The sequence below is a fragment of the Mobula birostris genome, chromosome 11 (genome assembly GCF_030028105.1).
Source record: "Mobula birostris isolate sMobBir1 chromosome 11, sMobBir1.hap1, whole genome shotgun sequence".
Lineage (NCBI taxonomy): Eukaryota > Metazoa > Chordata > Chondrichthyes > Myliobatiformes > Myliobatidae > Mobula > Mobula birostris.
In genome coordinates, this window is record NC_092380.1 from 52,224,622 (window position 1) to 52,240,702 (window position 16,081).

General features: G+C 40.7%; 1 protein-coding gene across 2 annotated transcripts in view; it reads right to left on the reverse strand.

Annotated features, from left to right (window-relative positions):
* Positions 1-16,081, reverse strand: part of LOC140205080 (activating molecule in BECN1-regulated autophagy protein 1-like) — a 417,476-nt gene that overhangs the window by 28,639 nt on the left and 372,756 nt on the right. For both annotated transcript variants that reach the window (XM_072272238.1, XM_072272237.1), the window contains one exon: positions 14,152-14,339. In XM_072272238.1, the coding sequence (XP_072128339.1) occupies positions 14,152-14,339 (188 nt within the window). The remainder of the gene's footprint in view (positions 1-14,151; positions 14,340-16,081) is intronic.

The following is a 16,081-nucleotide window of genomic DNA, read 5'->3' on the forward strand; positions in this document are numbered from 1 at the left end:
CCCAATTTTGATGTCATCTGCAAATTTGTTGATTCAGTTTACCACATTATCATTAATATAGATGACAAACTACAATGGACACAGCGACACTCCACTAGTCACAGGACTCCAGTCAGAGAGACAACCATCTACCACCACACTCTGGCTTCTCCTACATAACAAATGTCTAATCCAATTTACTACCTCATCTTGAACGTCCATAAGACCATAAGACAAAGGAGCAGAAGTCTGCCATTCGGCCCATTGAGTCTACTCTGCCATTTTATCATGAGCTGATCCATTCTCCCATTTAGTCCCACTCCCCCGCCTTCTCACCATAACCTTTGATGCCCTGGCTACTCAGATACCTATCAATCTCTGCCTTAAATACACCCAATGACTTGGCCTCCACTGCTGCCCGTGGCAACAAATTCCATAGATTCACCACCTTCTGACTAAAAATATTTCTTCGCATTTCTGTTCTGAATGGGCACCCTTCAATCCTTAAGTCATGCCCTAAGTCATGTCAAGTGACTAAACCTTCTAGACCAAATGCCTTGCTGGAGACAATATCGACTGCTTTGCCTTCATACACTTCCCTGGTAACATTGTTGTAAAATTGGTCAGACGTGACCTACCATGCATAAAGCCATGCTGGCTATTCCTAATTAATCCCTCTCATATATCTGGTTCTTTAGAATACCTTCCAATAATTTTCCTACTGCTAATGTCAGGCTCACCGGTCTATAATTTCCTGATCTATCCTTAGAGCCTTTCTTAAATAGTGGAGTAGCATTAGTTATCCTCCACTGCCTCACCTGTTGCTAAGGGTGATTTAAATATCTCTGTTAAGGCCCCTGTAATTTTTGCACTTGTGTCACAAAGGGTCCCAGGGAACACCAAATCAGGTCCTGGGGATTAGTCTACCCTAATTTGCCTCAAGAAAACAAGCACTTCCTCCTCCATAATCTGTACAGAAGTCATGACCTCACTGCTGCTTTGCCTCTCTTCTATAGACTCTGTGTCCACCTCCTGAGTAAACAGAGATGCAAAAAATCCAGTTAAAATCACCCCCATCCCTTTTGGCTCCAAACATAGATTAGCAGTCTAATCTTCCAGAGAAGCAATTTTGTCCCTTGCAATCCTTTTGCTCTTAACCTATCTGTCGAAGCCCTTCGGATTCTCTTTCATCTTGTCTGTTAGAGGAACCTCATGCCTTCTTTTAGCCCTCCCAATTTTTCTTCAGTGCTCTCTTGCATTTCTTATATGGCTCAAGTACCTCATTTGTTTCTGCCTGTAGCTGCTATGCATCTTTTTCCTTAACCAGGGCCTCGAAATCTCTCAGGTTCCCTAAATGTGTTATCTTTGCCTTTTATTCTGACAGACAAATATAAGCTCTGTACTCTCAAAGTTTTCACTTTTGAAGGCCTCCCACTTAACAACTACAGGTCGACCTTCTATAATCCGGCACCATTGGGACCTGAGGAGTGCCGGATTACTGAAAATGCCAAATTACAGAAGGATCACATTAAGCAATAGCTAACCAGCTCATCATACCTTTAAAATATCAAAGGATTCAAAGGTTCATTTAATGTCAGACAAATGTATACAATATACATCCTGAAATGCTTTTTCTTCGCAACCATCTACAAACGTTTGTACAAAAACAGAGTGCCCTAAAGAATGAACAACAATTAAATGTTAGAACCCCTAAGCTCCCCCACTGGCTCTGCTCCCCTCCCTCCCACGCGTAAGCGGCAGCGAGCAAAAATCCCCCCTCCCCATCGGCAAAAAAATAAAGCGCACCCACTACCAGCATTCAAGCGTGAGCTAAGCGATTGCAAAGACACAGACTTGCAGTTACCCCAAAGATGACATTGTTCACCCAATAGTTCGATATGCTGCAGGCTCTCTCTTTCCTAATAAGGGAGAAAGAGGTGACTCATGTAAATCAGTACAACTTAGATAATAATGAAACAGAAATATTAAATGAGTAGTGAGTGAAATTTTAATAAAGTAATACACTGTACAGGCACAGATAAAATAAAGGGTACAGGTAAATGTACAGGAATTAACTTATACAGAACAGCTGAGCATTTCCGCTTCTAAAGTGAGACATTTAACACACCTTCAGGCAAAGCTACACGTCTGCAAGTGTGGGGTTCTCAGAAGCAGAAGTCGGAGAAAGGAGATCTTCTAGACACCACATTTCACGTCTCCGCCAGGGATTCGGCGCTGGGCTCTTCTCTCTTCACTCGCAGTTACTGAGGGAATCCTCGTTAGTCTCTTTTCCTCCGCTTAGTAATATGCCTAATTTCAGCGGGTGACCACGTCTGATCTGAGGTCGTAGGCAGAAAAGAACGGAGCGCCGGCTGGGTGATGCCGGAGGGCAGTGTGCGACTGTCTGCAGGCAGGCGAGAAGGCAGACCGACCCAGCGTGCGCCAGCTCCCCCACTGCTGGCTGGTGCCGGGTGGACGCGCCTCATGCAAATGTTATTAATAAATGCAGGAAAACAAGCAGGAATCACCTGTCTGTGCTTACAAGAGCGCGCCAACACGTGAACAGATCTAGCGCAACCAAAACAATGCGCAGATTGGTACGGTGGCCCGGAAAATTTGAAATTACAGTTGTGTGGAAAATTTGAAAGCAGTGTGGATTATCGAAGGAACCGGATTACAGGTAGTTGGATTAGTGAAGGTCGACCTGTACACCTTTACCAGAAAACAGCCTGCCCCAATGCACACTTGCCAGATCCTTTCTGGTACCATCAAAACTGACCTTTCTCCAATTTAGAATCTCAACCCGAGGACCAGACCTTTTTGATAATTACCTTGAAACTAATGGCATTATGATTATTAGATGAAATATGTTCCCCTACAAGCTTCTACATTCTGCCCTGTCTCGTTCCCTAAAAGGAGATCAAGTATAGCACACTCTCTTGTTGGGACTTCTATGTACTAAATAAGGAAAATTTCCTGAACACATCTGACAAACTCTTTCTCATCCAGCCCTTTTACAGTACAGGAGCCCCAGTCAATATGTAGAAATTTAAAATCACCTATCAAAAAACTTGTGTTTCTTGCAAGTCCACGATCTCTCTACAAGTTCGTTCCTCTAAATCCGCGGACTTTTGGGTGCTCTAGAGTATCGCCGAATTAAAGTGGTCATACCTTTCTTATTCATCATTTCCATCCATAAAGCTTCACTAGATGAGTTCCCCATCTGTCCTGACTGAGCATTGCCATGACATTTTCCCTGACTAGTAACGCCTCCTCTCCCTCTTTAATCTGTCCTGCTCTATCACATCTAAAACAATGGAACCCCAGAATACTGAGCTGTCAGTACTGCTCCTCCTGCAAACAAGTAGCTACAGTACCATCATTCCAGTGTTGATTCATGCCCCGAGCTCATCTGCCTTTACTACAATACTTCTTCCATTGAAATAAACACAACTCACAACATTAGTCCCACCTTGCTCAACCTTTTGTCTGAAGTCTTAACAACATCTGTTTCCAGAACCACTCTACTATCTGTTCAGGTACTCTGGTTCCCACCCCCTGCAGCTCCAGTTTAAATCTCCCCTGCAGTACTAGCAAACCTTCCCGCTAGGATATTAGTCCCCCCCTCTAGTTTAGGTGCAAGCTGTCTCTTCTGTACAGGTCCCACCTTCCCTGGAAGAGAGCCCAATGATCCAAACTCTGAAGTCCTCCCTCCTGCACCAACTCCTTAACCACGTGTTAAACTATATGGTCTTCCTACTTCTGGCCTCGCTAGCACATGGCACAGGTAGCAATTCTGAGATCACCAACCTGGAAGTCCTGTCCTTTAACTTAGCAACTAACTCCCTGAACTTACCTTGCAGAACCTCGTCCCTCTTCCTACCTATGTCATTGGTACCTATGTGGACCATGAGCTCTGGCTGTTCACCCACTTAAGAATTCTAAGGACTAGATCCAAGATGTCCTGGACCCTGGCACCCAGGAGGCAACATGCCATCCAGGTATCTTATTCTTGGCCACAGAACCTCCTTACTGTTTGCCAAAATAATGAATTCCCTATCACCACAGCTCAGCTTTTCTCTTCCATTCCCTTCAGACACCTGACCACTCTGAATTTCTAAGTTGTTTCTATTCCCCCAACAGTATCCAAAGTGGTATATCTGCTGTTGAGGAGGATGGCTACAGGGGTACTCTGTACTGACTGTCTAACCTCTTTCACCCTCCTGACTGTCACTCAGTTCCCTGTGTCCTGCACCTTGGTGTAAGTACCTCTCTATATGTCCTATCTATCACGCCCTCAGCTTCCCGATGATCTGGAGTTCATCCAGTTCCAGCTCCATTTCCTTAACTTGGTTTGTTAGAAGCTGCAGCTGGACATACTTCTTGCAGTTACAGTCGGCAGAGACACTGGAGGTCTCTCTGCCTTCCTACAGCCTGCAAGAGGAGCATTCAGCTGTCCTGCCTGGCATGCCTATTGCTCTAACGGTGCAATTATGAGAAAAGAAACAATAAATACATTGAAAAAAAAATCTACCTACAGCTTTTCACCTTCTCTCATTGAAGTGTCACCTTGCTGAAGCATCGAAGGAGCTAAAGCCTCAGAATCTCCACTCTAACACAGTGCAGTATGTTCTCAAAGGCAATACACTCACCTGCACAGGTCCTGATAAAGTCAGTCACAACTGTGGCGAATTCATTGGCTATAATACTTCTATGTCATTTTTACTATTTGGCATCCAGCACAGAAGAAATTATTCCAAATGTCGTCCAATCAAAGCTCAAAAATATTTAATTTTACTGTCTCTGTTTTACAGTCACATTCTTATTGTAATGTAATTTTCTTGTGTTCACAATTTTTGATGATCTTTGTTATATATTCTCATTTTATTTTCCCTCTTCTCTAATTTCCAATGTGTGATCTCAATTATTTATTCAAACTTAATTCGTTGTATTCATCTGTGTTGGAAGACAATTACTAACTACATGCTTAGTCAAACTTACTGATATTTTTCTGTAAGTTGTGTAGTTCTGTTCATTGGAAGCCACCCAATTCATTGTCAGTTCCAAATTTACAAGTACCTTTTGATTCCAAAATCAAAATTGTTAATATAAATTATTAATATCTGTGGCCCTATGACTGAACTTCCTGGGAATCCAGCACCTACTGTGTGCCCTTATTCTTTACTCTTAATCTCTGATTCTGTGTGGCCACCACCTATCCTATTACTTTACCCACTGACTCTGTCCTCACTGGCCTTATCGTGTATTGGGGAAACTTACTGAAGATCCTTCTGAAAATTTACTTACGTTTCATTTACTGTTTTTATTCTCTGAAGTTAAGAGCTAGTAGGTGAGTCAAAAAATGATTTTCCATTTTGAAATGTTTGACAATTTATTTTTTATATGTTTAATTCCAAAATGTCTATTTTCTCTGTTAGGAAGAAATCTATTAATTTTCTCACTGCACACAATGCAGTGAAATATTCTGTAGTTATCAAACTCCTCCTTCTTACATACAATATCAACTTTAGCCATCTACCAGAACTCTGGTACTATAGCCATTTAGAATGAATTATTAGTAATTACACATAATCATGGACATGATCGTTTCGTTGAATTGTTTAATTAATGTAGTCCAAGTAGACAGATGATTTTATCTGCCAGATTTCATTACTTTATTGCATTTTGTTCCTCTTACTATGTCAACTCATTTCTAATCTCATTTTCTAACACACTCATTTGCTTAGCCCCCTTATTAAAACTGAAACAAAAGAATAATTTACTCTTTCTTCCAAATCACCATCATTGTCCCTTTTATCTCGACTGTCCTTCAGTGACCAAATTGTCATCATGACTTTTTACCTGTATACTTGACTATTTTCTTTCACGATCCTTGAGAACTTAATTTTCAATTCATTTTTTAAAAATTTCTTTCTTTGGTTCGCCATTCTCCATGAATTTCATGCATGCCTTTTACATTGTGGTCCAGTGCCACCCAAGTTGTAGTCATGACCCTTAAAATCAAAACAGTTACTCACTCTTTTCCTCATGATATGTTTCTCTATATTGTTACTCTTAACAATTAGATATTATGGTCATTTCTGCTTGGATTTTCCTACTCTCAACTCTGCTAGTCTATATCATTCTTTCGTTCTGGATGTTCCTTTGTTGGTGTTAAACCATAAGACCATCAGACATAGGAGCACAATTCAGCCATTCGGCCTTTAGAGTCTGCTTTGCCACTTCATCAAGGCAGATCCATTTCCCTTTCAACCCCATTCTCCAGTCTTCTCCCCATACCTTTCATGATCTGACTAATCAAGAGCCTATCACATCTGCTTTAAATGCAACCAGTGACCTGGCCTCCACAGCTGCCTGTAGCAACGAATTCCACAGATTCACTATCCTCTGGCTAAAGAATTTTCACCTTATCTGTTCTAAATGCACATACCAGTAATTTGAGGTTGTGCCCTCTGGTCCTTGACTCACCCACCAAAGGAAACATCCTCTTCACAGGGCTTTCAAAATTCGATAGATTTCAATCAGATTCCCCCTCATTCTTCTAAATTCCAGTGTGCACAGGCTCAAGGTCTTCAATTGTTGCTCATATGATAATCCTTTCATTCCTGGAATCATTTTCCTCAACCTCCTCTGAACCTTCTCCAATGTCAGCACACTCTTTCTTAAATAAGGGGCTCAAAACTGCCCACAATACTCCACGAAAGAGTATCTGCCTCTACCAGCATCCCTGGCAGTGCATTCCATGTACCCACCACTCACTCTGTGTAAAAAAAAACTACCTCTGACATCTCCCCAGATTTTCTTTCAAAAACCTTAATGTTATGCCCTGTCGTATTAGCCATTTCCACTCGAATCCTCTTGTCATTTTATACACCTGTCAAGGCACATCTCATCCTCCTTCGCTCCAAGGAGAGAAGCCCTTGTTGACTCAACCTATTTTCATAATGCATGTTCCTTATTAAGGCAGCATCCCGGTAAATCTCTTCTGCACCCTCTCTAAAGCTTCCTATAAAGGGGATCAGAACTGAACAAAATACTGCACGTGTGGTCCAACCAGAGTTTTATGGAACTACAACATTATTTCACAGCTCTTGAACTAAATCCTCCAACTAAGGAAGGCCAAGATACCTTCTTATTCACCCTATAAACTTGCATGGCAGCTTTGAGGGATCTCTGGAAGTGGATCCCAAGATCCCTCTGTTCCTCCACACTGCTAAGAAACCTGCTATTAACCCTGTATTTTGCCTTTAAGTTCAACCTTCCAAAGTTAGTCTCTTCACACTTCTCTGGAGTGAACTCTATCTGCTACTTCTCAACTTAGCTCTGCATCCTATCGAAGTCCTGTTGTAACCTACGACAACAGTCCACACTATTCATAACACCACCAACCTTTGTCTCATCTGTACTCTTCCACTTCCTCATCCAAGTCATTTGTAAAAATCACCAAAAACAGGAGTCACAGGTCAGATCCCGTGGAACACCAATGTTCACCAATCTCTTTCTACAATCACCCTCTACCTTTTGTGGGCAAGCTAATTTGAATCCACTCAGCCAATTTTCCTTGAATCCTGTGCCTCCTGGCTTCTGTATGAGCCTACCATGGGGATTTTGTCAAATGCTTAATAAAATCTATATGCATCACATCTACTGTTCTACCTTCATTTGTGCCCCCTATTAGCCAAGTATACATATATTAAACTCTCATTTTCTGTTTATATCTGGGCTTGTTGCATTTCTTAAAGACTCCATCTGGCATCTTATTAGTTGAAGTCTTTGCACCCTGCCTTTTATGCTTACTGTTATAATGTCAGTTCCATTCTAGCTCAGACAGAGCCAGTCTACCATCGTCTTCTCACCTTAGCACAGGTTGAGGCTCATCTTTCTTATACATCCTTTGATCATGTATTAACATGCCTAATATGGGGTGTAAGGGGTGTCAGGGAGGGGTAGCACCTTCGTTGGGGGAATATGTTGCGTCCTTTTCAAGGCAGTTAGTCCACCTTTGGTCCCCATCTGGCACTCAGCTCTCACCTGTGGCTCCCCGTAGCTATTTGCATGTGACAGTGGCCACAACCCAGGCAATGGCTTCGACAAGCCGGCTCAACCAGGTGAGGGTAGCCAACGGGTCTCAAACCCTCGGTGAGATAGGGAGTTGTCTATCCCAGCATGTGAAGACAGACTCTGGCGGATTGAGTGGACGAAACCAATGGAAGGTCCAATGGTTAAGAAGGCAGTCTCTGCAAGCGTCGTGGAACGTGTAGAGCATGACAAGACACAGAAGGCGTCCTGGTCATCCACTGCACCTAGTCTCATCTCCAGCCATCTCGACTCTTGTCTTGCCACTGGATCCTGATGGGGATTGGGAAGAGAGAGTGAGGCTGACTCCCCCTCACTTAAATCCAAATCAAGTGCTAGTCTCGACACCATCATGGTGTCAAGGTCTTAATCATAGACGACGATGGACGAATAACAACATGCCTAATACATCTGTTTCCATGGTGTTTTCATCTTTTTCAAGCAGTAATTCAAAGGTAATCAGTTCAGATGCAACTTCTAATTCAGGTGCTAAATCCTAAAACATCTTCAGTCAGACCTCTTCCACGCTGCCTCAAGGCCACAGACTACTTCTATAATTACAGAATATCTCATCACAACCAATTCCATTCAGCCCTTACAATGTTGCCTATCCTTGGACTATCCTCTAAGAGTTGGTGATATGTCTACGTACTGACCAAGTGTAATGCAGTCTTTATTTGCATCCACATGAGCAGGTAGAAAGAGTCCTTTCACAATCAATGGTACAACCTCCCCTAAAATGCTCATAGGTACCCACTATTGATCCTCCTAACTGCCAGAGATTCATGCATCTGCAGGAAATAGCTGTCTTGAAATTAAAACTGAGAAATACTCAGCAGTTCAAACTGCATCTGTGGTGCAAGAAACAGTTAAGAATCATTCAACAGAGTTGGGAAAGTGAGAAAAAATAATTAACCTCTATTTCTCGGCTCTTTTTTCTTCCACACCTACTGAGTGTTTCCATCCTTTACTGCTTTTGTTTCAGAATTCCAACAATTACAGTTTTTGTTTGGCTTTCTGATCCAAGCTAGTGCAGCTCTGAAACACGTGACAAGAAGAATTTCTAAATAAACTTACCTACAGTAGTCACTGTCTAGAGGAAAGAACATATTTAGTGAGTCATTACGTGACATCAAGGAGCTGGATAGTGAAGCCTTAGCAAAATATGTGGAGAAGATCCCATATTTGCTGAATATCTCTAAAATATACAATGTCCTCATTATCCAGGAGGATAGGAAGCAATGTGATGAGAACACACAGTATGCAGAACAAGTTTTGGGAAATGCAAACATTAATGTTGCATTAATGGAAAAAAGGCAGTAAAGATTTTTAATAAATTCCAGAATGATTCAATTACTTCAATTTAATTTCCCCAGCTAAAATGGTAAGATTCATGTTCTTGTCTCTAGACAAAGCCTCTGCATACTGGTCTAATAACTTAGTCACTAAGTCACTATAACCCATTTCGCTTTTGTGCAAAAGAACTTCCTAAAATATTATGATGACATTTCTTCAATTGTGCTCAAAGTTACTTAAAACTGCAAACTGTCTTAAGGAAGGAAATATAGAGATGAAGACCTCCACAGTTTGGATACTACATAAAGAAAGAGCTAAGAGAGATAATGCATTGATCTTTATTTAAGCAGAATAATAGTCAAAGAGGCTGCAAACAGCCATCAAAGCACAACGAGACAGATCAGATTCCGGATACCTAATTTGCACTTCCATCTCCTCAGTCAAATCCAAGAGAGAACATTGAAAGGATAGGTTTATTTAGAATAGCACTGAATACCTACTAGGAAAACGTTTTTATTATATCACTGATAGGAACAAGGGAATAGGTAGTTCACCCAGCCATGTAGTGCTAATAGATCCACATACTGTAACTGGGCAGACTACTTAAATAGGGAAAAATGTTTTACATTAAAGATAATATGCAACAAGATAAATGAGAAAGTTTGTTAACATATAGAGTGCAAAATCTGCAACTTAAAGTTCACATGGGCATTAATGAGCCAGAAGTTTTCAAAATTAAGATATACCATTTTCATTTCATAAAGCCCAAAGTGTTTCCTACTAAATTAGTTTTTATTAATTTGGGAATTCCTTTCACAAGCATTTAGAAAAAGAACATTGGAGGCAGAGATCCCAGTTCTAACTACCACTGTCTGCTCTTGTAGAGTTGATTTTTATCCAAATTTATGTTAAATCTGAATGCACAAACAAAATTAAAATGATCTGTTGGTAGTAACTAGTTCTGTGCTTGTGTGGTAAAAATGGCTTCACTCTAAGCTGACTTAAAGCTGAAAAACACTGTTGTTGAAGACTTGAATTGGATCTTTCTTCAAAAATAAGGAAGACCTGATGATAACCGACCTCCAAGAGGACCACAACCTTGTTGTGGTTTGGAGGCTTGCATGCCACAATGACCTGGAGAGTTATGTTGGACGGACTCAGGGTTTTATGCTTTGGCTCTTGGTTAGGTCACCCATGCCAAACAGGTCATAGGGTAGAGGGCAGCCTAAGGGTGGTCCACCGATCCTCCAAGTTCAGGGGTTCAGCTCAGGGCTAACAACCCTGACTGGTGAATCAAATTGTTACAGAAACAGCAATGAAGAATCCTACATTGTATTCCTGAGTCTCCACCCAGGATTCGCATGACTGACACACCATAAAGGAAACCCTGAACACCATCAGAGATGGAGGACCTTCATTGCTGCCCTAAACGCCAGTGGCGTAACGGGCAGTAAGTAGATTATCACCAGGTCATACAGCACAGAAATGGGCCCTTTGACCCATCATGTCCATGCCAACCCTTCAAGCACCTATCCATTGTAATCTTCTTAACCAGTATCATTCACCATGTGCCCAATCCTAGGAAAATTCAAAGTTAGACTGTTGCTATTGAAACTGTTCCACTTCTCCAGGAACTGCACAACAGGAATATCTGGTCTACATAACTGCATTCAGATAAAGTGAAGAGTGTGATGCTGCAGAACTCCCTCCCCCAAGTCAAAACTCTGTAGTCTTGTCACAACCATCATGAATAGTGGGAGACAATTAAACGCTTACAGGAGGGAGTTGCTCCAAGAAGATGCCCATAACTGCTTTACTACTTACAGCAGACAGCCTGACATCACCCACCAAATATACACGCACGATAAAAATAAACCTACTACTATAAAGCAATTATAGATGAACAATAAATATGGTACATACCAAAGTACTGTGTACTGTGTCCAATTCTGGTCACCTCACTATAGGAAGAATGTGGAAGCATTGGAAAGGGTACAGAGGAGATTTACCAGGATGCTGCCTGGTTTAGAAAGTATGCATTATGATCAGAGGTTAAGGGAGCTAGGGCTTTACCCTTTGGAGAGGAGGATGATGAGAGGAGATGTGATAGAGGTGTACAAGATAATAAGAGGAATAGATAGAGTGGATAGCCAGCACCTCTTCTCCAGGAATCTGTTTGTTAAGAATGCTGACAGCAAATTATGTTTGAATGGTGGAAAGATGTAACTGGAGACAACAGCAGTTACTCCAACCATTAATTAAACTGAAAACAACATTGGCCCTGATGCATCCTGCTGGTCATAAATTCTTTCAAAAGTCAATCAGCAAAATATCACCTGAAAACAAAAGGTACTTGTTTTTCACCGTGCCTGCAATTGGCTGTTGCGGATCTCCCGCACAAGCTCAAAAAGTTTCACACCCAGAGACTCTGGCATTTAATTCAGGCTGACATTTTAGTGCCATGACTGGGGAGGTTATGCATTGTGAATTCCTACCTTTGAATCAGGCATCAGACAGAGGCTAGCTCTACTCTCTGAGACAGACAAAAAAATTCTGGTGCATTATTCTGAAAAACAGGCCTCTCCACATTGTTCTGAGCAATATTCCTCAGCTTGGCCATTTATCTCATTCCATTAGGAGACTTCACAGCATAAAACTTGCTCTGTGGCTGGCACTTGCTTCATCAGGCAAGAGTAGGTACTCCAGCCAGTTACTGAGTGGTTGTACAGTTCTTGGAATGTCTCAAGGTCAAGAAATGCGCTGTTATAAATTGAAGTCTTCCATATTTTTGAGGAACCAGTTTATTAGTGATTCATTTCGATCAAAATGTTAAATGATGAAATCAATATATACTGATGGTTCTTCCTGATGTCTTGAGTTTAGTTAGAATGTGCACTTACTTAAGGTTTGAGAAAGGCAGGCAGTCATGCTAATGCCCGTCTTCTATTCATCCTGATGGATGTATTTAATAACTTCACATACACACAGTTCACTGTCTGAGCTGCACCAGTACAACTTCAAGAGGTAACAGTGGTCATGATTCATGCATCAGAGGGCAGAAAGTTTCAATGAACTGGTGGAAAACTAGAATCACTTGTAGATCAGGCAGGGTGGCAAGCTTTAACAAGTACAGGATGCAAGTGAGTCAAGAATCTAGCAGTTTTTGCCATGTCAGATTAACTGCTCAAATTACTTTACCACAATTTAAATTCCTTCAAGACCTAGGCAACTGCCCCACCCACTCATGCTCAATGGCTCAGAGACATTATGCCCTGCTTAGACCTTGAAAAGATTCAGTATTTACTCCTAAATTCGGACATAAAGTTCCAAAAGGTGTGGGGACCTTTTCTTGAATATTTTCATAATTCCCGTTTAGATTAAGGGTTCATCCCTCCTTTTTCTCTTTTGCATTTAAATCCCTTACTTCCAGCATCTTTCGGTTGAGATTTACGTTACTTTTTGTTGCGTAAACATATTATAGCTCAGGTAGTAGGCAATATACCTTCTTTTTATAAATACAGCTCTGTGATGATAAAAGTTCTGATTAACTTTTCTATATATCGTAAGGTTGGCTTGGAGTTGGGGTAGTGGGGGGGGTGGGGTAGTAACTAACTTTATACAATTCTACTATGGGTGCTTTTCCTTAACTGTTATGAACTGTACATTTGATATGTTTGTTTTGCACTGTTTGTTTTTTTTTGTTGGTGCATTGTAGAAACTTATATATAAAAAAATAAAAAGACCTAGGCAACCACCCAATGGCTACTGCACTAGCAGGCTTTGTTTGATGAAATAAGATGTAAGGTAAAGGAAAAGGAAATGACAATGGAATGAGTACAAATGACTTGGCATAAGAGAGGACATTTCCCCTGCAACACCAAGGACCTTGGCTGGAAGAATGGAATACATGCCCACTGAGATTTTGCTGAAGCAAGAAGAGTTGCATTTTAAATTACAAATGCATGTTCTGTGAGAAAAGGTTTGAAAAAATCTGTTCCCTATTAGTTTCTTCTAAAAGGAAAATTGGTTATGAAATACTAAATGACCTAGTTAAAAGAAAATACCATGAAATGAGGACAGCGTTAAAAATATAAAGAGTACACAATAAGTCTTGACCAGAATACTACTGGGAGGGAACTGCTTGTAAGAAGGCTGCCAGATTAAAAGCAGTCTTTAGATACAGTTTCATGTTAGACTGAGAAATCAAATTCTGCAGGAATGAGTTTAAGCGTTTGGAATGAAACTTTTAGCCCTTAATTTTTCCAATATCATCAAACAAATGCAGTATCACTATAGCCGCCACTGTTCTAAAATAATATTGCACTTCTAATGATTAACGCTCATCTTGGTACCAATAAAATGCACACCCTTTTGGGTGTATCAATGATGTAAATGGAGTGTGAGCGTGTCTAAGTGTCCTCCACATCGCTATTTTGTCCTCAGTATTTTGTTGCTCCACACAGTTAAGCATTTGCAATATTAACACAGAAACAAGCTGGAACTCAGAAAATGCAAATAAAAACTAGTTTGTTATAAAGAAATAACTCAAGAGATTGAGTAGGCTGCACTCTCCCCAGGAATTGCAGATTTTTTGAAAGGCAAAAATATGCAGCAGATCTGAAATAAAAATTGAAAGCACTGGCAATGTTCAGGAAGTCAGGCAGCATCCGTAAAGGTGGACACAGAGCTAATCTTCATTTCTTTTGTTATTTCCACAGTTCTGTTGTTTAGCACTTTTATAATTTATTTAGATCATTTCCATCATTTCCAGTTTCTTACCCTGGCTGGTCCCTGAAGTGGTAGCTTCCTGTAAATCCCTGTCTGTCTGGGTTTCCGCATTCTGTAGCTGTGGTGAAGGTGTCTGAGTTCCTTGTGAGGTAACAGAAGGGGCAGGGTTTCGAGGCTGCAGACCAATAGCATTCATTAGTCCCATATCTCGGTCTGTTCTCCACGATGATCTATTCGGCCTGGAATAGAAACAGAATTGTCACTTAGACAAGCATTCCAATCACTGCTTGTCCAAATAGCCAGGCCTCATTGTTGCCAATTACTACTCACTATACCAGTTACATTTTTATTCTCATCTTGCTTCAAAAGCTTTTCTCAAACCTTTGCTGAACTTTCAGAATGGCTTTGAGAACTTTTCCAAACACCCTATTTGATGCTGACTAAGCAAGTTATTTCTTAAAGCAAAAGGAAGGAGATGACTCTGGGTACTTATGTTTTTCTACAGGAAAGTTACCAGCCTTTAATTTCTGCAGTGATATTATTATTGGTGTATGTGTGCTGTTGGTTGGTAAGTACTGCTTTTATTGCCAGTTGTCAAATGCCCTTGAGAAAGTGGAGATGAGTGACTTTCTCAAACTATTGCAGACCTTCTTTTGTAAATACTCTATCTATGATGTTAGTAAGGAAGCCTTGGGGACTAGGCTCAGAAAGGAAGAATGATACATTCCCATGTAGGGATGGTGTAAAACTTGAAAGTGAATCTGCAGGTGGTAACGTTCCAAAGCCCTTACAGTTTGTGAGGTGTCATCAAACTTAGCAGGGCAAGCAATGCAGTACTCACTGCAGTCACACTCCTGACTTGTGCCTTGTGCATGTGAAAATGCTTTGGTGTGTCATTCACTGTAAGATACATAACCACTGATCTGCTTGTGTAGCTACTGGTAAAATGATATGTAACTCTTCATAATGTAAAAAATAATGTAGTAAAAATTAATTTATCTTTTAATGTTAAAATTGTTATGCATTCCCAGAAAATGCATGCAGTACATCCACACAAATTAAGCATACGCAAGTATACATAACATTCCATTAGGAAACACAGCACAATTTTTAAGTAACAACTTAGCTTATCAAGTTTTGCTCCTTCATGAACAGAATGGTTATATTGATAATGATTTTCTTGTTTCAAGTAGTTCATTACTACATCACTTACATTGATTGTATTCTGGTATCTCAGTGCACTACAAGGTCTCTGAATATTGGGCAGATATTGCACCTGTGACCCTAAAACTATCAGGTGTTACTGCAATAGGGAAAAAGAATGAAAAGGCAAAAGATAAGCAGATGACGACTGGACTATCGAAACCAGCTGAGAAACCATTGCACCACCCATAATTATAATCACTATATATTACTGCAATAATAATTTTCACAGTGTTTCACAATGAACAAAATAGGTGATACAAGCTGATCAACAAAGGAGAAATTATGGAAATTTGATTGTCAAGTAGTCCTTAATGGAGTCAGAAAATTGGAAAATTATAATCAGAGTGTAAGGGCGTTCAGTAGTTTTGCAGCAAGCTGTAGAAATGAGGTAGAAAAAGAAAACATGGAGTGACCTGTGTATGAGAACAGGAATAATCTATGCCAAGAATTTAGCATAATCAGCAAGAACATGATAACAGGGTCTGTTGTGGGGGAAGACAAGCTGGAAATGATAAAGAACAGAGGATGGAGAGGTAGTTGGAATAGCTGAACTGCCTCACGTGTTGCTTGTTATGTTCATCATTATCTCAAGCTGCCATACCATGGGAGAACAAAGCTTAGAAATACTGGCTGTGTTTAAAAGTCTTCAAATGTAGATCCCAGTAAAAACACAGCTTGCAGTGTGATGGTTCAGTGTTAAGTGGTGCAGTGAATCTGGCATCCCAAACAATGCCTGGGATTTTCTCATTTCACATGACAAAGATTCATTGGCCAG